At 43.1% G+C, this 25,391-nt stretch overlaps 1 protein-coding gene across 1 annotated transcript; it reads left to right on the top strand.

Moving 5' to 3' along the window:
* The first annotated feature begins 1,021 nt into the window (after positions 1-1,021).
* Positions 1,022-25,220, top strand: rmp24 (ribonuclease MRP subunit p24). Its single transcript, XM_014178534.3, has 5 exons — positions 1,022-1,378; positions 6,365-6,387; positions 6,825-7,036; positions 21,295-21,491; positions 22,260-25,220. The coding sequence occupies exons 1-5, from the start codon at positions 1,281-1,283 to the stop codon at positions 22,411-22,413; spliced, it is 684 nt and encodes a 227-aa protein (XP_014034009.1). The 5' UTR covers positions 1,022-1,280; the 3' UTR covers positions 22,414-25,220.
* Positions 25,221-25,391: the final 171 nt, after the last annotated feature.

Genomic DNA, 25,391 nt, shown 5'->3' with positions numbered 1-25,391 from the left:
TTTTTTCAAAATAGGAAAACTGAATTGTTAAAAAATGGAATGATTGAAATAGTATTTTTTAAGAGATTTAAGAGCTAGAGTCTGACAGCAGTGGGTGGCGTTTTTGTTCTCAGAAGCCTGGTGGAGAATTCACCTCTTTTGGGAGGGAGCAGGTCATACAGTGGGTTCCCCCATCGCTTTAAAATATCAAATTTCATATCCACTGCCCTTGGGGCAATTCTCTGCCGGAGGCAAGTCAATGCTATTATTTTCCAGGCTCTATCAAGAGCTGGGCTTGTAAGACCACGGAGGTCTGTCTGTCCTTGTGTGATCTCAGATGCAGTTGAGGGTGTATAATTTCAAGCCAACAGTGCCAGCAATTGCGCTGAAAACTCGATTCCTCGAACAGTCCATTCTCATATTGCTGGCCAGTGTTCAACTTTCACCCTCAGTTCTATTGGTAGTAATGATGTCCAATCTTTCATCTGGATCAATTTCTATGAGAGCAATCACTTAAAGTGTTGTAGGCTAGTTGACCTTCTATTACAAGCTCATTATAATTTGATATCATTATTAGCCTTTCAAGAAATCACCATTGACACAAGGAAATTTAGAGCGCAAATTAGTAGAAGCATCATCACATTCTGACCACAGTGACAGCTTACAATGACCAACCTTAGACTCATGGGGCACTGAATGTGAATGCAATAATGTATTTTTAAGGGGTGAAATGATTTAAAGCCAAGGATATCACATGATGATTCGGCTATTTGCCTAGTATTTAGGCTATTGGCATAGACTAACATGCTGACTAGCCTAGCCTACTAAATAGAGGCTGTCATATAGGCATTATAGCATTATATGTTTGCAATTCCACTAAATGTTTGAAGACATCCTCAAACTATTTTCCGTGTTTCATACTCGATGTAAATCATCATAATGGGTTGAACGGGGTATCATCCAAATAAATCGAACTACAGCTAGTGCGGTGAGGCACACAGGGCTATTCCTCGCTTTCCCATAATGCTTGCGCTTGGCCTGATGCATTGTGGGATTGCAACATTAGGACGGAAAGTGTTTGGGTAGGGTATCATGCAAAGAGAATGATCACTGTTTAAACGTAAACAAATAATTTAGGTATCGTATCGATTTCTATTGCTCTTAAAGATAATTTTCAAGGTGATGTGACCAGCCTTTTCTTTATCTTATCACCGCTCCAAAAGAGGTAAAACAAGGCTGCCAGGAAGTGACCAGCCTGTCTCACACGCGGATTCTCGAGTCGGTGGCGAAGACAGAGAAGCATGGCTTTTACAGACCCCACAGGCTCAAGTCACAAGTTTTTAAAGGATGCATCGCTACTGTATCAAGACATTTGTCCGGAGCAGTCACGTTTTCTCATGTAAGCGCTCTCTTTATTACGTAGAACGTAATAGCTACATCTCGTTCATGTTTGATGATGTAATGATCATATACACACACTAGGTGGCAGAGTAGCACAGTGCAAATCATTTAAAATTGTGTAACTACGAAATTCTATATCATGCCAAGTTAATTTGTTCCGTTTTTGTATTGTTCTTTTCACAATGTTTTTTTTTTTTTTTAGAACCAATGAGATTTGCATAGCTGTTGTTGTCTTGAAACAATGTCATGCATGTTGTAACTACATATCCAACAGGACACACATTAACCATGGATACGCTACAAGCACGCGTTTACCAATGTACAGAGGTAGTCCCTAACCAGGTCTGCTTTGTCTAATACAAATGTTTAAAGTTTGCATACTCCTGTCCTATATGTATGCATACATCAATTCCAATAGCAGGCAGCCTTAATGAGCTAACACAGCCGCCAGAAACTGTGCCGTACCATCTCGGTGCTTCTGGCTGTCTGCTCGCCATCCTGAGCCCCCCGGGAAATCAATGCCATGACATTGCTAAGAGCTCGCTGCTCCGGAGCTCGAAGCTGCTAGAGCACTACTATGGTGGCAGTCTGTCACTCAAAATATTTTGTGGCACAAATCCAATGCATGTCACTATATTAGCATTTTCATGCTTCATATCCAAGAAGGAAAAACTGAATTGCTTTCATACAGGAATGGCTTGAAATTTGAAGATGACAATCTATTTTCATAATGAGACAAATATATTGGTTTTGTATCCAAAGTTGCAAAGGAAATGTGCTCTATTAAATAACCACAGGAGACCAGCAACATGGATAGTGTGGCGGTATACAGGAACAGTGGGATCTAGTGGTACAACACGTGGTATGTTCACACTACTTTATGGTAAATAATGCAAGCGACTTCAATGATACCCTTCTCTGAACAGTGGTAAAAAAAAAAGACTTCTCTAGATTCACAGGGAATACATTACATAATATGGGGAAGCAATACTACAAGCCACAGTGTCATACTACTTGTCAAACAGAGAACTGACACTGGTTGTTGGGGTGGGAAGTGGGGTGGCCTGTGGGTGGCGTTTTTACATTTTTTGGGATTCCTTTGTCTTACTCATTGGTAGGAAGAAGTTTGGTCGAAATCAGATGTTGGGTAAAATTTTTATTGCATATCTGAATCCTATAAATTAAAATGGCTAATCTGTCTGCAATCAATTAGCTTAATTCTCAGTGATCTAATTATATTTTAACCCAAAAAATTCAGGAATGCTAATCATATCTGTTACTAACTACAGAAACGATTTCAGAACCGTCTGAGATGATGGGTGTCGGAATCCTCTTGACCTTTTTTGACGTGGAACGATCCTTGATTGGGGTGGCAGGTAGCCAAGTGGTTAGAGCACTGGACTAGTAACCGAAAGGTTGCTAGAGCGAATCCCCGAGCTGACAAGGTAAAAATCTGTTGTTCTGCCCCTGAACTTGGCAGTTAACCCACTGTTCCTAGGCTGTTCTTAACTGACTTGCCTAGTTAAATAAAAATTGAGACCCACTAATCAAAACAGGAACTCATTTCATTTATCACCTTTTTGATTTCACAGAATGATGATGGCATTATACTGTAGTTAGAGAGAGAAAGTCAAGTGTAATTTCTGGAGCAATCCTCTAAGCCACTGGCTGCTGTAGTGGGGCCTGTGTTTGAGTTGGGCCTGGGCCAGTAACCTCTGAAAACCCTGGCCTGTTTTTCCTCTCACTCACCTGAGCCAGGAAATTTGTGGTAGAATTTTAAAATGGAAATCAAAATAAAAGGCCCGGTCGGGATGGATTTACGGATGGATTTAAGGATCGTTACTTTTAGGCTACCCGTTAAGAGTTTATCCAGATTTGAGTCTCTCTGTGGAAAGAACCGATTTATGGGAGATGTGTTGAACAGATCGTACTGATTTCACAGCTGTCCATGCCTGGAGGGTTATATATGTTGAATAGATGGATTATTTTATAAGCCATTCAAGGGGAACTCCACCAAAAACGATATGTCGAATTCATTTTATTTAAAAAATCTGATTGGACCTTTTATTTTTTTTAAGGATAATAGATTCTCCTTGTGTGTATGTATTAAACAGATAGGAAAGATGCAGCACAGAAATAACCATGATGTGAACCCCGCTCTCTGCCAATATATAGACCAGGGATACTTAACTCCTATACCAAGAGGTCCAGAGCCTGCTGCTTTTCTGTTCTACCTTATAATTAATTGCACACACCTGGTGTCCCATGTCTAAATCAGTCCCTGATTAGAGGGAAACAATAAAAAATGCAGTGGAACTGGCTTGGAGGTCCAGAGTGGAGTTTAAGGGATATAGACTATGAGAACTATAGTTGTGGTCGGTGTTACCCATTGAGCCACACTCAAGCACAGATGATTTTACCTTTCTTACATGTGAAGTCTACACTTGTGTGTTTGGCTACTCATTGGTACCATGTCTTGTTATAGGTTACATTAAGAACAAAACCCAGAAACAAATCTTATGTGTACTAGCTGTCACGAGAGTAAGGAGAAAAGGATCCTCAACAAAGCAACTTGGTGGCATGCCCTGTAAGGATGGACTTGCCCCCATCCCTCACCCTCTTTTCCCCTGCCACCCTAGCCAAGCTGTTGCATTGGACCATCTGCGTTATTATTTCTGAGGTTTGATTAGTAAACAGGGCGTTGCTTTCTCTCCTCAACACTGATTGTATCAAATGTCCATAGAGGCCCAGAGACTGAGCCTTGCTGATTTCCAGACTTTAAACTCTTTGTTGATAGCATCTGGCCCAGAGTGGGCTCTGCCCTGCTCTAACTGGGTAGTAGGGGCCAGTGTTTATCTTCCACTAAGTGTGCATTTAAAAGGAGATTCATGTGAAGAATGTTAATTAGATTAGCACATCAGAGAGCCCCCACCTTTCTGTATCTCCAGGGGCTCATCTGGAGAGTGGGATGGGATGTCTGTTTTCATTGAGCATCTATCAGGCAGACAATCAATCAAATGTATTTCTAAAACTATTTTTTTACATCAGCCGATGTCACAAAGTGCTATACAGAAACCCAGCCTAAAACCCCAAACAGAAAGCAATGCAGATGTAGAAGTGGCCAGGAAAAACTCCCAAGAAAGGCAGGAACCTAGGAAGAAACCTAGAGAGGAGCCAGGCTCTGAGGGGTGGCCAGTCCTCTTCTGGCTGTGCAGGGTGGAGATTATAACAGCACATGGCCAAGATGTTCAAACATTCATAGATGACCAGCAGTGTCAAATAATAATAATCACAGTGGTTGTCGAGGGTGCAACAGGTCAACACCTCAGGAGTAAATGACAGGTGGCTTTTCATAGCCGATCATTTAGAGTTCGAGACAGCAGGTGTGGTAGAGAGAGAGTTGAAAAACAGCAGGTCCGGGACAGGTAGCACGTACGGTGAACAGGTCAGGGTTCCATAGCCACAGGCAGAACAGTTGAAACTGGAGCAGCAGCGCAGCCAGGTGAACTAGGGACAGCAAAAAGTCATCGGGCCAGGTAGTCCTGAGGCATGGTCCTAGGGCTCAGGTCCTCCGGGAGGGGAGAGAGAATTAGAGGAAGCATACTTAAATTCACACAGGACACCGGATAAAACATGAGAAATAATCCAGATATAACAGTGACCCTAGCCCCCCAACACAAACTATTGCACCATAAATACTGGAGGCTGAGACAGGAGGGAGTGGGAGTTTGGTGACTAAATGGGGTCATTTGGAAATGTCTGTATTAACTGGAGTGATTGGTAGTTATGTGAATTAGGTCACTGCTGTTGATCTCACTTCTGAAGGTTTTCAGATGTTACATTCCAGTTAATAGATGATCGACCCAAAGTTAAAAGAAGTCACAAGTTGATCATGTTTTCTAGAAAAGTCTAAATGATCCTCTATTGTTTGAAGGATCTAATGTCAATTCATTATCTGAACAAGCTGGTTAGTCCAACAGAGGAGTATGTGGAATCACCTTGTTCAACAGTCTGTAGAAAGACGATTCTGTAGCCTAGTTTTTCTCATCCAGCGCATTTCCTGCATCTCACTGACACTTGTTCCCACCGTCGTCTTATCCCCTAATTTCCCCCTGTTTGTGACACTAGCACTTCCCCTCTAGCCTGATCTAAATACTTCAATACAGCCTGTAGTTTGGAGACATTACTGAGACTTGACCATGAGTCAGGCTGTCCAACATCAGATTTCAGTTCCAAAGTCCCATCTCTCAAAAGCCACGGAGTGTGACTAGCAAACCGCTGTCAGTGTCTCCTTCGGCAGGTCAGCGTGAGATTAAAGCCCCAAGCGAGGCCCCCTATCCCATCTCTCGCCACTGCACGTGCCGCCCTGTTTGTTGCCTGACTGCAAATATCATGAGTCACTTTTAGCGTAGTGTACTGTGGCTATCTGTAGCGTGACTTAGGAAAGGCCTAGTCAACTGTTTGTCCAAAATAAGAGGCAGACAGTAGACACAAAGCCCAGACTACAGGAAGGTGGGAAGCCCTGTATTGTAGATAGATCCTTGTTTGCTTTTCTCCCGGATGTTTTCCGCCAAACGTTGGAAGCCCTTAGCAAACTTTTTCCACAATAGCAAATGTCCCTTCGCATTGTGGTTGGAGTTAGGCTTACTTGTTAATTGTGTATACATTTTGGACACTGAATAAGCGTGAGAGTGTTTCAAGAGTATCAAAACGCACCTCAAGTCTTGCTTCAGTTTACAGATGAATCAACTTTAACTTACAAATTCAGCTTGGGCAGAATTTTTGAAAAGTAAACCTCACCTTCAAACTCCACGTTGACGCCCCTCAAAGCGTTGTGAAAGGAGAAACAACCCAAAACACTAAGTCCAAGCAATGGGAGTCTCCCCGGATCAAACACTGTTCTATCTAAGCAGATAAATAATGAAGGGTCAGCTGTTTCACAACAAAAACCTAACGTTTCTTCGTCTGTGTTTTTGTTTCTCAGGGGGAGACACCAGAGAATGAAAGGTAAGAAGTAGCTATAACCTTGGCAAAATCATTTTGTCTGTTACATTTTAGGCTAGTTTATTTCTCTTGCATTTATCCTTTGTTCATCACACCTATTGCTTAAGCACAGTCTGAGAATGCCAATACACACACACTCTCGGCACTGCACAGTTCTCATCACTATTATTTACTATTTCATACTCATGATCCCCTGGACTCAATCTATTTCATTTGACACTCAACTCTATCCCGAATGTTTATTTTGTGTTAAATGTGACAATGTTATATTTTGTACATTCCCCTTTACCATAGTTCACACACATGTTTTCATCTGACCTAACCTACACTCATATTCCACTTGACTGTACCATAAACACATACATTACTTCACATCCCTCAATGTGTACTTTATTCCTCCTTGTGCTTGACCTCCTCCTCTCCCACCTCTGCTCTCCCAGCTCCAGCCAAGTCCCATCCCGTCCCTGAAGAAGAGCTCTGTCCCTTCTGTTTCCAGTGGCGTCGCCCAGACAACCACCGCACGCGGCTGCGTCCCAAGCGGTGCGCATCAGTGCGGGTGCAGAGCGTGTTGCGGAGGGAGGCCAAGGGCAAGAGGCTCAGCCTGGCTCAGATGGATATCTTACGGAGGTTCAGGGGCTCCTCATCAGCTATGGTGAGACTTGTATTCATTAGTGCAAAACGTAACAAAAATGTTGCTACAGGAAGAAAATAAATTGCGACAAAAACAAGTGTTTCTTATTGGACAAGTTCAGGTAGCCCCTCCCCGCTAGTGAATATGACCAAAGACTATCTATTATTTTGACAAGATAGTCAAGTGACCGCTCTAACAATGGAAATGCATGTCGTCACAGATGGAAGGCAGGCGGAGGAGGCGAGATCAGGTGGGACCACTCCAGCCAATGAGAGGGCAGATGCATGCGTGAACAATGGGCATAACTTTAGTTTTTTTGCCACGCACGTTCACTTATCAGTGCATTCGTAACAACCTAACCGTTACGAAACTTCTATTCCATCAACTCAGCAAATTAGCGTTTACATTTTTTGTTGACCAAATACGACACTCATTAACCTCCATACAAAAATCGTGGTCTTAATTTCGTGGACAGATTTTGGTCAGAGTAAACCCTCTCATTTCACCTCTTCCTCTCTGATATGAGCCTGGTCTCTACCTCTGCAGTTTCCATCCACTTCACTGATAAGCCAGTAAAGATAAGGAAACTACACTACATGACCAAAAGTATGTGGACACCTACTCGTCTAACATCTCATTTCAAAATCATGGGCGTTAATATGGAGTTGGTCTCTTCTTAACAGCCTCAACTCTTCTGGGAAGATTTTCCACCAGATGTTAGAACACTGCTACAGGGACTTGCTTCCATTCAGACACAAGAGTGTTAATGTGATCGGGCACTGATGTTGGGCGATTAGTCCTGGCTCGTAGTCGGCGTTCCAATTAATCCCAAAGGTGTTCGATGGGGTTGAGGTCAGGGCTCTGTGCAGGCCAGTTAAGTTCTTCCACACCGATCTCGACAAACCCTTTCTGTATGGACCTCGCTTTGTGCGTGTGGCTTTGTCATGCTGAAACAGGAAGGGGCCTTCCCCAAACTGTTGCCACAAAGTTGGAAGCACAGATTCATCTAGAATGTCCTTATACAGTAGGCTGTAGCGTTAAGATTTCCCTTCACAGGAACTAAGGGGCCTAGCTCGAAACATGAAAAACAGCCCCATACCATTATTCCTCATCCACCAATTTTACAGTTGGCCCTATGCATTGGGGCAGGTAGGGTTCTCCTGGTGTCCACCAAACCCAAACCCACCATCTCCATCGGACTGCCAGATGGTGAAGCGTGATTCATCACTCCAGGGAATGCGTTTCCACTGCTCCAGAGTCCAATGGTGGCGAGCTTTACACCACTCCAGCCGACGCTTGGCATTGCGCATGGTGATCTTAGGCTTGTGTGCGGCTGCTCGGCCATGGAAACCCATTTCATGAAGCTCCCGACGAACAATTCTTGTGCTGACGTTGCTTCCAGAGGCAGTTTGGAACTCTGTAGTGAGTGTTGCAACCTAGGACAGACAATTTTTACACACTTCAGCACTCGGTGGTCTCGTTCTGTGAGCTTGTATGGCCTACCACTTCGCGGCTGAGTCGTTGTTGCTCCTAGACATTTCCACTTCACAATAACAGCACTTACAGTTGACTCGGGCAGCTCCAGCAAGGCAGACATTTGACGAACTGACTTGTTGGAAAGATGACGGCGCCACGTTGAAAGTCACAGGGCTCTTCAGTAAGGCCATTCTACTGCCAATGTTTCCCTATGGAGATTGCATGACTGCTCGCATGACACCTGTCAGCAACAGGTGTGGCTGAAATAGCAGAATCCACAAATTATGGGGTGTCCACATACTTTTGTGTGTATATGTAGTGTATGTCAAGAGTAGCGGGGTCAGAGGGCAGTTTTCTCCATCAGGAAACAGAATCAGGAAAGTACCATTTTGATTTGACAAGGCCCTCTAGATATCAGAGCTGACAATGGCCTAATGAGGACTCATATCGGGTGACACTTTCCTCATTGAAAATCTCTGGCAGCATCTAATGCACACTGGCAGTATCCCATACTTGTGTTGTAAATAGTAGCTTTTTGGGTATGCGAAAATGAAAAGTTTTATAGTAAGTGAAATTTTGAAAATGTAGTATGTTTTAAATTCCAGGATGTCATATTCATTCAGGCTTTTCATCTAGTAGAATTTGCTGCACACTACTGAGGAAGAGAATCATGTTTTCACACCAACGTGTTTGACAACAGCTGATAATAGGTGATTGTATGTAGTATGATCAGCACACAGTACGTTTTAGTACATAGTAGGCAAGACAGATTTTGGTCACTGCCAGTGTGTTCAAGTCAGGTTAGGTATTCCCCTTTCCTGTACACAGTGTCCAGGTATTCCCCTTCCAAACCACTAGTCTCCCATCAACTTTGTGGAGGGGAAACCCTCAGAGTGCGAGCGAACAGATTGCTATGTCAATAAATCAATCACAATTTATAAAGCCTTTTTTGTAACTGCAGTGCTTTTACATTCTTGTTTGGTATGCAGCACTGGACCCGTAGAGACTCAGTCCTCTCTCTGGTCAGGCTCACTGAGGAAGAATCCCTAGGCAGCCAGGGTCAGGTTGTGATAGGTCAGCCAGATAACGATCACAGAGGAACAGGAAGCATTTAGTTGGTGGAGACCGAGAGGGACAAAGCCAAACGAGATTAACGCTTAAGTTACGTCAGAGTCAAACACGAGTAGTTTGATGAGAGAGAGTAGTTATTTTGGCCAATTCTGTTGTAAAAGGTACACAAGTGGAAATTATATCGCTAGATATCTGTATTGCTTTATCTCTGTAGGTCGTTTTTTTAGGACCAAGGACCTCTCCTGAAGTGTGGTTTACTTCACTTCAAATGTGAGTTAGTTTCATCCAGAGAAAGCACTGTGTATTTTAACAGTACTAGAGCAAATGGCTTCATTATCAGTATGAATTCATTGTTACTCTGGATGAGCTTCCTGAACACAGGAACTCTATTGTGTAGACGTTGATATTTTCCCTCCTTTCGTCTGACTTACTGGTAAGTGAATCCTCTTTAGCTGCATTTTTCGCAGAGATATTTTTACCGTTCAACTTCGAGATCCCTGGTCACTCGGCCAGACATAAAATAGCAGTGAGTAGCAGAGCTCCACAAGCTGTGTACGTGTGAGGCCCCCATAGACATGCATGGTTGTGAGTGTACTGAATAACCCTTAAAGCAGACGAGGCACTCGGAAGATAATAGGAAGAATCCTCTCTCCTGATATTTGTCAACACCTTCTAGTGGGAGCTGTCGATGAGACTGAGACAGGAGGGTTAGATTTATCACCCTCTCTTAGTCCAGAATCCCCCCTCCCTCCCTGTCATTCCTTGCCAACAGAAGTCTTTCGCTCAGGAAGAGGGTGATAAATAATGGAAGGAGAGGGAGATGAAGGGTCACAGATCCCAGCTTTAAGAGGGCTTTGTTTTTATGTCTCATTTCCGTTTGTCATTTTAGGATTAGTGGAGATATTTCCTAGGCCTATATGGCCGTTGAGTAGGACTAGGTTAGTGGCATTCACTAGGCCATTTTCCCAGTAAATGTAAGAAGTCTTTTAGTATAATGAAGTTAGATCTATTTTCTAGTTACAGCTTCTGTATAGTGTTGACAGAATGCCCTTTTGGAGTTCTTGCTGTTGCACCCCCCTACACACACACACACACACACACACACACACACAGGCTACATTATATTCATGTAGCCTATTTACTCATGTATTTATATCTCCTGCTGTAAAGCCCCTTGATTGTATATCACTCCACATTAGTTGCCCCCAGGTTTCAAGAGGAAGATGAATGTGTTTCCCATAGCTTCATTCTGTCTGATGTGAAGCTCGTGGGTCTTTTTTAAATCAGGTGTATCTATGCAACCGGTGCAGAGTGTTAAGGAAATGTTTGCCACAGTCTGTGCCACTGTGAAACTTTCACTCCTGTACATCTGTAATAATTGGATGGTGAAACTTGCATCCAGCCAATCAGAAAAGCAAGGTGAAGCATGTCAGGGATTCTTGAAAGTCAGGACAATTCTTGTCCTGCAAAGAAACATGAATTTTTATAGGATTTTGCAAGCAGTAGGCATTTATAGTTAAATGTGTAGTGGTGCATACCTTCAAAATTATTTGGCAATCAGAATTTATTTGAAAAACATCCACCCGTCGAGCAGATAAATATGTTCATCTTTTGAACATTTCTTCTATAGCTGCCGTTGCAATGATTTATTTTTTTCTTTGTTGATGCTTACCTGGGTCAATGGAACCTGACTGCTATGTCACTTGTTTCCCCGTCGCACGGGACATTAGAGAGGTGCAGCATAGGGCTTTGACACCGGGAGCGGGTGGGAAACAGCAAGATGACACCAGGATATGGGTGGGTGACTGCTTTGGGGGCGTTTTAGATGAACAGTACTTTGTTGAAGCACCTTTGGCAGTGATTACAGCATTGAGTCTTCTTGGGTATGATGCTACAAGCTTGGCACACCTGTATTTGGGGAATTTCTTTCATTCTTCTCTGCAGATCCTCTCAAGCTCTGTCAGGTTGAATGGAGAGCGTCGCTGCACAGCTATTTTCGTATATTTTCAGAGATGTTCTATCGGGTTCAAGTCCAGGCTCTGGCTGGGCCACTCAAGGACATTCAGAGACTTGTCCCGAAGTCACTCCTGCGTTGTCGTGGCTGTGTGTTTAGGGTCGTTGTCTTGTTGGAAGGTGAACCTTAACCCCAGTCAGGTCCTGAGCACTCTGGAGCAGGTTTTCATCCAGGATCTCTCTGTACTTTGCTCCGTTCATCTTTCCCTCGATCCTGACTAGTCTCTTAGTCCCTGCCGCTGAAAAACATCCCCACAGCATGATACTGCCACCTCCATGCTTCACCGTAGGGATGTTGCCAGGTTTCCTCCAGACCTGATGCTTGGCATTCAGGCCAAAGAGTTCAATCTTGGTTTCATCAGACCTTAGAATCTTGAGTCTTCGGGTGCCTTTTGGCAGACTCCAAACGAGCTGTCATGTGCCTTTTTACTGAGGAGTGGCTTCCGTCTGGCCACTCTACCATAAAAGCCTGATTGGTGGAGTGCTGCAGAGATGGTTGTCCTTCTGGAAGGTTCTCCCATCTCCACAGAGGAACTCTGGAGCTCTGTCAGTGACCAACAGGTTCTTGGTCACCTCCCTGATCAAGGCCCTTCTCCCCCGGGCGGCCAGCTCTAGGAAGAGTCTTGGTGGTTCCAAACTTCTTCAATTTAAGATTAAGACAGTTTTATCTCCATCTCTTCATTCAAAGACTCAATCATGGGCACTTACTGACAGTTGTGGCTGTTTCGTGTGATGTATTGGCTACCTTCTTGCCTTTGTACTGTTGTCTGTGCCCTATAATGTTTGTACCATGTTTTGTTGCTACCATGTGGTGTTGCTTCCATGCTATGTTGTTGTCTTAGGTCTCTCTTTATGTAGGGTTGTGTTGTCTCTAGGGCTGGGCGGTATGCTGTATTTTATGATATACCTGTATTTATGCAGGGACCGGTTTGGGTTTTTACTTTACCTTCTGTATTGGTATTTGAATGTTTTGTTTGTTAAATGTGTTACGCCTTGTGTAATGTCAATTTTTATAGTTTACTTTGCTACTTGAGTCATCTCTTTCCGCTCTTTCTCTCCGTACCACTTCAGTCTGCATGGTCAATACAGCACATGCATCAATGTTGATGACAACGATGCTGTTTTCACTTTGCTTCTCAATATAAATCCATTAGCATTCTATAATTACACTATTAGTGTGTTTCTTACGTCAACAAACAGCTAGTTTGTATTTTCTAAGCAAGTTGCCCTAAATCATGATGCTAATTCTTAGCCACTAATAGCTAGCTAGCTAATAAATGTACTGAGGTAGAGCTAACGTAGCTTATACAGCCTGATAATACCAGTGATGGTGTAGACCTAAATAAGCATGTTTGTGCAACAGTATCTTCTAAATCAAAGAGGAATATGTAAAGGAAGAATATGTTAGCTACATGAAGTAGCTAAGAGAGAAAGCGCAATGTAGCCCGTGCTTATAGGGTCCCCTAGGAAACACTAATCAACACTTTAGTTCCTACCCTGTCACAATAACTCCTCCCTGGGATTTTAATTCGTTGTAATTTCAAACCACACTGTATTCAAAGTGCCCGCTATTATATTCTAACTGTAGAATTATAATAGTCATTATATTTCCATGATTACAACAGTTTTGTTCTAATTGGCAAGTCAAATTGCAATTGCAACATTTGGTTAAAAATAAGTCATAGATTATTTGCCAATATCCTGCAGCCCTACATGGCAGTGTGGAAATTCTCAGCAGTGGTGGAAAGTACTTAAGTAAAAATACTTTCAAGTACTACTTGTATAATGTACTACCGGTGCCCCCGCACATTGGCTCTGTATCGGTGCCCCCTGTATATAATCTTGCTATTGTTATTTTACTGCTGCTCTTTAATTACTTGTTACTTTTATTTCTTATCTGTATTTTATTTTTAAACTGGACTGTTGGTTGGGGCTCATAAGTAAGCTTTTCACTGTAAGGTCTACACCTGTTGAATTCGGCGCATGTGACTAATACAATTTGATTTACTTAAGTAGTACTTGAAAGTATTTTCACTTAAGGTGTTTTTTTTTGGAATCTTTACTTTACAGATTTTATTTTTGACAACTTTTACTTCACTATATTCCTAAAGAAAATACTGTACATTTTACTCCATGCATTTTACCTGACACCTAAAAGTACTCGTCACATTTTGAATGCTTAGCAGGACAGGAAAATGGTCCAATTCACACACTCTGGAGGACTCACTAAACACAAATGCTTGGTTTGTAAATGATGTCTGTGTTGGAGTGTGCCCCTGGTTATCTGTAAATGATGTCTGAGTGTTGGAGTGTGACCCTGGCTATCTGTAAATGATGTCTGAGTGTTGCAGTGTGCCCCTGGCTATCTGTAAATGATGTCTGAGTGTTGCAGTGTGCCCCTGGTTATCTGTAAATGATGTCTGAGTGTTGCAGTGTGCCCCTGGCTATCTGTAAATGATGTCTGAGTGTTGAAGTGTGCCCCTGGCTATCTGTAAATGATGTCTGAGTGTTGAAGTGTGCCCCTGGCTATCTGTAAATGATGTCTGAGTGTTGAAGTGTGCCCCTGGCTATCTGTAAATGATGTCTGAGTGTTGAAGTGTGCCCCTGGCTATCTGTAAATGATGTCTGAGTGTTGAAGTGTGCCCCTGGCTATCTGTAAATGATGTCTGAGTGTTGAAGTGTGCCCCTGGCTATCCGTAAATAAAAAAAGAAGAAAATGGTGCCATCTGGTTTGATTAATAGAAGTAATTTTAAATGATTTACACTTTTAATTTTGATACTTAAGTACATTTTATCAATTACATTTACTTTTGATACTTAAGTATATTTAAAGACAAATACTTTTACTCAAGTAATATTTTACTGGGTGACTTTCACTTTTACTTGAGTAAAGTAAAGTTTTACTTTTACTATTAACTTATCTTTACTTTTACTCAAGTATGACAATTGGGTACTTTTTCCACCACTGCAATTGAGTGCAGGAAATGCAGAAATGATAAGTGTGGAAATTTGTTTTGGTTGAATTGAACAGTATCAAACAACCAGAATGGAGAAAGACTCATTGAAATCACTTAGAATGTGTGTTGCCACCCTAGGTTCACTCACTACTCATAAAGCACCCTGGGATCTCTCACTACTCATAAAGCACCCTAGGATCACTCACTACTCATAAAGCACCCTGGGATCTCTCACTACTCATAAAGCACCCTGGGATCTCTCACTACTCATAAAACACCCTGGGATCTCTCACTACTCATAAAACACCCTGGGATCTCTCACTACTCATAAAGCACCCTGGGATCTCTCACTACTCATAAAGCACCCTGGGATCACTCACTACTCATAAAGCACCCTGGGATCTCTCACTACTCATAAAGCACCCTGGGTTCTCTCACTACTCATAAAGCACCCTGGGATCTCTCACTACTCATAAAGCACCCTGGGTTCTCTCACTACTCATAAAGCACCCTGGGATCTCTCACTGCTCATAAAGCACCCTGGCATCACTCACTACTCATAAAGCACCCTGGGATCTCTCACTACTCATAAAGCACCCTGGGATCTCTCACTACTCATAAAGCACCCTGGGATCTCTCACTACTCATAAAGCACCCTGGGATCTCTCACTACTCATAAAGCACCCTGGGATCTCTCACTACTCATAAAGAACATGTAGAACTTTTATTATTCAAAAACCAAAAATACAGTCAATTTTTTTTAAATATTTTTTTATACCATGATATAATATTGGACATATCGCCCAGCCCTAGGTGTCTCTCTTGTCGTGATGTGTGTCCTATATTTTTCTTTTGAATGCCCTGTCCCTGCAGGAGGCCTTTTGCCAGGCTGTCATTGTAAATAAGAATTTGTTCTTAACTGACTTGCCTAGTTAAATCAAAATACAATAAGATTGAGACCACTGTGTTCTTGGGGACCTTCAATGCTGCAAAAATGTGTTGGTACACTTCCCCAGATCTGTGCCTCGACACAATCCTGTCTCAGAGCTCTACGGACAATTCCTTCGACCTCATGGCTTGGTTTTTGCTTTGACATGCACTGTCAACTGTGGGACCTTATATAGACAGGTGTGTTCCTTTCCAAATCATGTCCAATCAATTGAATTTACCATAGGTGGACTCCAATCAAGTTGTAGAAACATCTCAAAGATGATCAATGGAAACAGTATGCACCTGAGCTCAATTTCGAGTCTCATAGCAAAGGGTCTGAATACTTATGTAAATAAGGTATTTCTGTTTTTAGTTTTTAATAAATTAGCAAACATTTCTATAAACCTGTTTTTTGCTTTGTCATTATGGGGTATTATGTGTAGATTGAGGAAATGTTTTTATTTAATACTTTTTAAAATATGGCTGTAACGTAACCAAATGTGGGAAAAATTCAAGGGGTCTGAATACTTTCCAAATGCACTCTATGGTATGCCAACCAGATCCCCCACTCTATGGCATGCCAACCAGATACCCCTCTGCCCCCACTCTATGGTATGCCAACCAGATACCCCTTTGCCCCCACTCTATGGCATGCCAACCAGATACCCCTCTGCCCCCACTCTATGGCATGCCAACCAGATACCCCTCTGCCCCCACTCTATGGCATGCCAACCAGATACCCCTCTGCCCCCACTCTATGGCATGCCAACCAGATACCCCTCTGCCCCCACTCTATGGCATGCCAACCAGATACCCCTCTGCCCCCACTCTATGGCATGCCAACCAGATACCCCTCTGCCCCCACTCTCTTCTCCCTCTCTTTCCACTGCATCATTACAACAACATATGATATGGCAGTATTGTAGAACACAACAGCGTATGATATGGCAGTATTGTTTAAGCCCCTCCCTACATCACAACAGATTCTGTCAATGCTGTTGTGTTGTCTGGCTCCAACATGGCACACTGTATCCTCTACATAATGCACTCATTTTGACAAGGGTGCAATGTTAAGGGCCCAGACACTGTCAGACTCAGTCCTGTATCCATTCAACACGTGCCACTCTGACCACTTGTCATTACCTCTGGAAATGAAAACATCATGATGTCCAAATCTGGATAAAGCCAGCCCGTTATGCATCTGTCAGCATCCTCAAGGGCAATGATGACTGTTGGAGCCCCAGAGACAAGGTCAGCACAGCAACCAGCCTGGCCTGGGGTAGCACGGGGAGGGGGAGGGAGAGAGAGGATTAGTATTTATGGAGCATGGCCAATGTTTTTATTTAACTAGGCAAGTCCCTTAAGAACAAATTCTTATTTACAAAGACGGCCTACCGGGGAACAGTGGGTTAACTGCCTTGTTCAGGGACAGAACGACAGATCTTTACCTTGTCAGCTCGGGGATTCAATCTAGCAACCTTTCGGTTACTGGCCCAACGCTCTAATCACTAGGCTACCAGCCGCCCCAACTAATAGAAAACAAAAAGCCCATCTGCAGGATTGTGTGTTTGTCAGCATGCGTGTGTTTAAGGTGCTTGTCTGTGTAGGTGTGTGTTTTCCTATATATGTATCAGTGTGCATAATGTGGCTTATATTTGTTGTCCGGTGTGTGTGTGGCTGTCTGTCGGTCATTGAGTTTGTAGATACATTTACTCAATGTGTTTGCAACTTGCCAGAGAGTGCCTGTGTGTTGGTGGAAAGTGTGAAACACCGGTAGCCTTGGGACCAGTCCACACTGTGGCAGTGTGGTTGATCATGTTCAGAGTTCCTCTTCTACTCAGCCAGGTGACTGACAGACAGGTGTTGAGCTGTGGCTGGACTCCTCTCAATACTGACTTAAGCATTTAACACCCACGGTGACCTACTGTACCAGTTGAATGTGCATGACAATAATTCCCTAAACTCATCTGTGAACACTGACCAGAGCACTCATCTATTGTAGGTTTTGTATTTAGATCAAATAAAAATAACTTGTGAAATATGCAAGGAGAACAGACATTGCTTTTGACCCCTGTTCACATAGACAATATCTGTGGTATATTTTGTTGATCTGGTCCCAGATCTGTTTGTGCTGTAAAACAGACGTGGAACCAGGATTTTTTTGCTGCTGATCGCATTATTTAAAGTCTAAAAGAACCAGCAGGTGCTGTTGACATTTCAAGGCCTGATCGTCAGTCCAGAAGGATCTAGGCTATGTGCTGTAAAGAAATTCCAAACTTGACCGGTCTCTCTGGAGGTCTGCTGCGGAGTAGGGTGAACTTACCCCCAAGATAGACTCTGATCTAATGGTTTGGATTGGGTGAGCTGATCCTAGACCTGTACGTAGGGGAAACTTTACCCAATAGCCCCTGTCGCTAGGGAATGGATGGGAAGGATTGTATGGGGCCACACGAGTTACCACTCATCATCACTATAACCTGACACTGGAGTTAAATGACGATCTCATTTCATCACAAGGCCTCTTTAATTGCTTATATACAGTGCATAGATTGCACGTGCAGTTTAGCCAAGTTATTGGTCATGAATTGATTACCTTTCTCTAGGCATGAGGACAGACATGCTGGGAACTGATGAACACACTGCACTCAATGTCCTCAGCCAGTGTCTCACGTGTAGGTACTCGGCACACAGACGATACATGGATTAGGGGTCAATTAGATGATGATTGGTCAAGGTTTTATTTGAGTCGGTATCATGATTCTCGTCACTATTCGACAAACGTTTAGGCCTAATTGATAGGTCTTTCCGGAGGAGGGTTAGTGTGTTGTCTTTATTCTCATGGTGGATTTATGATTTGGTTAGAGGTAGAGCTAAGTTAGAGGAGGGAGATAAAAGCCTAGCTGTTCTCTCTAACAGTTGTTCAGACCAAGTGCAAATCATCACTGGGCAAAATAAGCTTTTCTTAGGCGCCGTCATGACACACTAGATAGAGGATGGTATCGCCTGCCAGCTGATGTTAACCTATCCACCAGAGGTGCCTGGGCACCCTAAACACGCCCACCCCCTTGGCCGCCTCCTGCTCTCTATCATAGGGCTGTCAAACTCCTTAAGGAGTTGGAATGTAGGATTAAAGGGATACTTCAGCATGTTGGCAATGAGGCCCTTTATCTACGTCCTCAGTCAGGTGAACTTGTGGATACCATTTTTGTCTCTGTGTGCAGTTTACCCCAAAATCCAGAAACTCCCAAGTGATTCCAAGCATTGAAACTAGTTCAGTGGAGTTTTACCTCTCTCTCTCTCTCTCCCTGTAGTGCTGTATGTGCAGGAAATGGGTCATGAGACCTGTGAGGTGGTTGGGTGCAGGCCTCTCACAGAGCCTCAACCATGATTATCTTCACAAATGCAGAGGTGCATCAGTGGTACACCAGATATGTTCAACAGCACTATCAAAGACCTACTAGCCTAACACTATGACGTATCCATATTGTGTTTTTATTCCTTTTAAATTGATTGAACGAATATGGTCAAAATAGTCATTTCTCTGTCGGGAGTCCCCTGCCAATGATATATGAAAATGGCACCCCTTACTGTTCTGCATTTTAGGGCATATCAGCATTGACTAACTTCCGTATATGGCCTTACCTAACCCAGCTAAATCTTTTCAGGGTATCCAAGAGTTTCGCTCTGTTTTCATAGTGTTTTTTCCCCAGCACTTTAATCCAGAGTTTTTCTGGAGGGTGTATATATGGATTAGGGCTGTTGGCATGGGAAGTGTTGCCAGTGACAACAGTCAACCCATCTACAGGCTCCACCCCCTTCCACCCCTCCTGTTGATCGATTGGCTGGTTAGCTGTTGGGCTCCGGATGGACTCAGCCTCTGTTCTTCTCTCTGCTTTATAAGGCTGGACACGCATGGCTCAGTAGTAAACATTCTCACTCAGGTCATCACTGGTTCAGTGAAACTCTACTCTGCCACTCTCTGCCACCTGTTAGACTCTCAGCAGCAACATGGCTACCTTTTGTATCGGCGAGTTGTTCCACAGCATCAGCATTCAGCACTGTCAACAGCCTGACTCAGAATCTTATGACACTGCATGATCTGTTTCTGTTTCGGACCATCTATGGATGCATGCAGTTTTCCTTAGGGAAATGAATTAGTGTCGGTATCAGAGGGTTTGGGATATCATTTGGCATGTGCTTGTCAGTGATGTTGAAATTGTGCATTGCCAAATCCATACAATACATCTGTTATGTCTAGATTGCATTGCATTTTGTTTACTTGCACACAATATTTGCTGTAAAAGCACAACAAGAGGACATACTTGAAAGTCCATATTACACACACGACACAGGCCATTTTGTAACCTAGATATAGGATAGATGCAGAGAGAAACTGAGTTTAGTAAGCCAATGTTTTCCTCCTGAGACAAGTCTTAGATGTAATTGTCTGCTGTGAGAAGAAGAGGGGTGGGGGAGAGAAATGAGAGTGACTGAGTGAGGCCTCTGGTCACTCATGTTATATGAGCAACTTCTCCTTTTAGCCCTCTGTCACACAGTAGCTTCTCTGGTCTCTCACCCTGGCCCCTCTGGCCTCTCACCCTGGCCTCTCACCCTGGCCCCTCTGGCCTCTCACCCTGGCCCCTCTGGCCTCTCACCGTGGCCCCTCTGGCCTCTCACCCTGGCCCCTCTGGCCTCTCACCCTGGCCTCTCACCCTGGCCCCTCTGGCCTCTCACCCTGGCCCCTCTGGCCTCTCACCGTGGCCCCTCTGGCCTCTCACCCTGGCCTCTCACCGTGGCCCCTCTGGCCTCTCACCCTGGCCCCTCTGCACTCAGGTCTCAGGGGACATTTTGTTAGTGCAATTGATGGGATGGACAGAATGGGGCAGTCTGCAGATGACCCACCCAGGCTCTGAAAGTGCATTGAATTGCACCTTATCTGTAGTGATTTGATTTTGTGTATCAGAGAAAGGGCTATAGCTCGACATCTGGGGCTGTGTAGCTGCTGAAAATAGGCTAAACCCAATAACCTGTCAAAACACAATCATGATTGTTATCCTGTTTCTATTGACATGTGTGAATGGAAAGAGAGTGATCTGGATGTGGGTTTTCAGCACAGGGAGACGGGGTCTGTGTGCTCCTGGTGCCCAGGGAGTTAATCTGGGAGTTAATGTACATACTGTATTAAGACCCAATCACTGGACACTTTAATAAATGGATCACTAGTCACTTTAAATAATGCCACTTTAATAGTGTTTACATATCTTACAGTACTCATATCACATGTGTTTATACTGTATTTTATACCATCTGCTGCATCTTGCCTATGCCGCTCGGCCATCGCTCATCCATATACTTATGTACATATTCTCATTCACCCCTTTAGATTTTTGTGTATTAGGTAGTTGTTGGGAATTGTTAGATATTACTGAACTGTTGGAACTAGAAGCACACTCATTTCACTACACTCGCATTAACATCTGCTAACCATGCGTATGTGACCAATAACATTTGATTTCATCTGCGAGTTAACCACTTTTGGTTAGTCACTTGCAAACATTAACTTCCAGAATAGTTTTTGAGACACGTTGTGACCTCGTCATCTCCACATGAGAATCATGTTCCCTGTGTGAATCCACCTGTAAATAGAATCATGTTCCCTGTGTGAATCCACCTGTAAATAGAATCATGTTCCCTGTGTGAATCCACCTGTAAATAGACTCATGTTCCCTGTGTGAATCCACCTGTAAATAGAATCATGTTCCCTGTGTGAATCCACCTGTAAATAGACATCATTACTTCTAATTTAATCCACTCCTCCTCTCGCCGTCCCAGGTGACTACATGCCACACCTGTAACAACACGTCCAAGCATAACGGCGTCAACAGGAACTTCATGGCCACTCTCTCCAAGAGCCACTGCACCCCCTGGAGCGCAGGCAAACACAAGACTCCCCAGTCCACCAACAGAACCAACGCCATGGGCATCCCAAAGTCTGCCTCCAAAGACAAGACGCCCTGGAGTACGCCAAGGTAAACAAACTATACCAGGCCACCGGTACCTCAAATGTTACCCATTTTTACTTCTATTGGCTACATCTCGCTTAGCTGAAAATCTGCATTTTAAGGGACTTCTTGAGATGAGGGCAATAGATGGTATTACTCAACTGATGGACACTGTGGTCACTGAACACAGCGATTTAGAAAAAATAGATTTCAATCTTGGAGGTGTTTCCTGGTGAATTACGCATTTGGTTAATAATGTTTGTCCCCCATGAGACACTGTAGAAGCCTATTTCACTTAATCAAAATCCCCAGAATGAATTTAACATAACTCAAGAAATCTGTAATTAATTCTGGAGTTTTCGCCAAGGATGTTTTAGTTGAGCGATTTTACATCTAAGTAAGCTGTTTTGGTGCACTATTTCTCAAGTAAAAAAAAAAAAGTGTGACGTGTTGTCTGATGTAAACAAAGTCGGAGCTGCTGGGCAGGTCTGTCTCACTGTCTATGCTTTTGGATAGAGCGCAATCACCGCAGCTGTTCACCCCATGTTAGTGGACAAATGAACATCGTCACATCAAAACCCAACCTTCATTTACCTGTTGTGACACACAGATGTTCCAAACTCTATTTTAGACGAGACTGACTTTATGAGGAAAATGATCCTATTTACATTAGTCAATTTTGTTTCTGACTCATATTGATGCCACACAGGCTGTTTTCAAAGAATGCGTCGCTTTTTAACCTTTAATCAGTGTCAGCTTGCAGATTCTGACATGACAGTATTCCTATATTTCCAGGTCAACCTCTGAGACCACCGGTTCCTCCTCGGCCTCAAAGTCTGCAAGTGTGAAGAAGTCGGCCTTCTCCCGCCTCAAGAGGTTCCTAATGCTGGAGGACAACCAGAAGACCAAGACCAAGGGAGGACTCAAAGACTTCCTCTCCTCCCTCTGAATGACTGACAAACACTAGGCTCCGTTGCATGGGCCCAACAGTCAGCCATGACACCACCATGATATGAAACTGAACCAGTCTCTCTCTGGCCTGCTTAGAATTCAGAATGGTCCTGCTGGAATTCAGAACAACAAGGCGGAGGAGTCGGCTGTCTGTCAATAAGCGCTACAGCGCCACCTGTTGAGAGAATTTAAAGGGGCATGTTGTTTTCTTCTTCACATGCCACCCCCCCAACTGCCCCTGAGTTCCCCCTTCCGTAGAGCTGTCCAAACTGGGAATGGTCCCACACCACCACATCACTCAGGAATTCCACTGTCCCAATTGGATGGTGGGAACGGCATCGGAAGCAAAGCTCACCCCTCTCTTCCATGGCATTAATGATGGGGCAAGCAAAATAAATAGTTTGGAGTTCTAGGATGTTTTGATTGAGAGGGTGATTTTTATTTGTTACAATCACATTTCTGATGAATCTAACTTTGTTAATACTTGAGTTTCATACTTCTTTATTACTTGGTGGTTCTCTGTTTGAATTTTTTTCTGGGTTTATTTTTGGTGAACTCCACAGGGTGTGTCTTCTTGAAACTCTCCCTCTTGTTAGATCACCAGCCAGGTAGAGCTGATCATTTGTTACTATCTTATGATCACCGTGCCAAACATGTTTGTTTACTGATGGTTTTGAGAATCATATTTGGATGAATCGGACACATCAACTGTTTATAATGAAATGGGCGACAGGCCTGAAAAATTTGTGACGCGATTTAATGACAAACCAATTTTCTTTAACAATAGTTCTGGTTCTTGTTGTTGATGGTTTTCACTTTTTACCTGTTAGTAAGTTCTTAAGTTAGTTTATATTCACAATTACTATTAGACTGCACGTTGTAATGGCTGCTTTGATCCAACACATTTTATAATGAATTTCGTAACAAAGATTTTCTTTGGTTGTAATTAATCCAATGTGTGGGTCTGTATCATTGCATATAATCCTGAATTACCTCACATTTATATTCCTTCTACACTTTGCTTCTCTGAAATAACTTTTTTTCAATCTAAATATTAGTGTTGAATGATAGAACTCATGAAGATACAGTGCCTTCTGAAAGTATTCAGACCCCTTGACTTTTTCCACATTTTTAGGTTACAGCCTTACTCTAAAATGGATACATTTGTTTTTTTCCTTCATCAATCTACACACAACACCCCATAATGACATCACAACACCCCATAATGACAAAGCAAAAACAGGTTGACATTTTTTCTACTTTATATTAAAAAAAATACATTTACAAAAGAATTCAGACCCTTTACTCAGTACTTTGTTGAAGGCCCTTTGGCAGCCATTACAGCCTCGAGTCTTGGTTATGACGCTACAAGCTTGGTACACCTGTATTTGGGGAGTTTCTCCCATTCTTCTCTGCCAGATCCTCTCAAGCTCTGTCAGGTTGAATGGGGAGCGTCGCTGCACAGCTATTTTCAGGTCTCTCCAAAGATGTTCTATTGGGTTCAAGTCCGGGCTCTGGCTGGACCACTCAAGGACATTCAGAGACTTGTCCCGAAGCCACTCCTGTGTTGTCTTTGCTGTGTGCTTAGTGTAGTTGTCCTGTTGGAAGGTGAACCTTTGCCATAGTCTGAGGTCCTGAGCGCTCTGGAACAGGTTTTCATCAAGGATCTCTGATCTCTGTACTTTGCTCCGTTCATCTTTCCCTTGATCCAGTCTAGTCTCATAGTCCCTGCCGCTGAAAAACATCCCCACAGCATGATGCAGCCACCACCATGCTTCACCGTAGGGTTGGTGCCAGGTTTCCTCCAGAAGTGAAGCTTGGCATTCAGGCTGAAGATTTCAGTCTTGGTTTCATCAGACCTTAGAATCTTGTTTCTCATGGTCTGATAGTCCTTTAGGTGCCTATTGGCAAACTCGAAGCGGGCTGTCGTGCCTTTTTTACTGAGGAGTTGCTTCCGTCTGGCCACTTTACCATAAAGGCCTGATTGGTGGAGTGCTGCAGAGATGGTTGTCCTTCTGGAAGGTTCTCCCATCTCCATAGAGGAACTCTAGAGCTCTGTCAGACCATCGGGTTCTTCTCCCCCGATTGCTCAGTTTGGCCGGGTGGCCAGCTGTAGGAAGAGTCTTGGTGGTTCCAAACTTCTTCCATTTAAGAATGATGGAGGCCACTGTGTTCTTGTGGACCTTGGATGCTGCAGAAGTTCTTGGTACCCTTCCCCAGATCTGTTTTTCGACACTACTGCTGTGGAGGTCTACGGACAATTCCTTCAACCTCATGGCTTGGTTTTTGTTCTGACATGCACTGTCAACTATTGGACTTTATATAGTCAGGTTTGTACCACAGGTGGACTCCAAGTTGTAGAAACATCTCAAGGATGATCAATGCAAACAGGATGCACCTGAGCTCATTTTTGAGTCTCATAGCAAAGGGTCTAAAAACGTATGAAAATGTGTTTTTTATGTTGAATAAATATGCATCAATTTCTAAAAACCTGTTTTCACTTTTCATTATGGGGTATTGTGTGTAGATTGAGTTTTTTTCTAAATATATTTTTTTATCCATTTTAGTATAAGGCTGTAACGGAACAAAATACTTTCCAAAGGCACTGTAAGTCGACTGTCAGTGTTGCAATGTATTCACAATGGCAGTTTTCAGAAAACAAGTCTCTCATTAAGTGCTAGAAATAACACTTTTTAAAGGGTACTTGTTTTATTGTTTTACCATGTTTTGAACACTGTTTGTTTACAAAATTGATTACAAACAATGGAGTAAAGCAAGTTTATGGGTTATGCCAGTTGAACAGTTCATGAGACATTTTTAAGTTATTTTCTTCAAGAATCAATGACTATATATCATTCCTTAAAGAGTCCAAAAATGGATGTGTCTATCCCGGGCTGCCCCTTTAATACTTCTACATATATACTGTTTATAAGCACATTATAGAGTTGATTGTACAGTTGGTAGCTGGAAATACTC

Source organism: Salmo salar, chromosome 27 (genome assembly GCF_965601325.2).
Source record: "Salmo salar chromosome 27, fSalSal1, whole genome shotgun sequence".
NCBI lineage: Eukaryota > Metazoa > Chordata > Actinopteri > Salmoniformes > Salmonidae > Salmo > Salmo salar.
The sequence above is the reverse complement of the archived record's forward strand: the minus strand, read 5'-3'. Positions and strand labels throughout refer to the sequence as shown.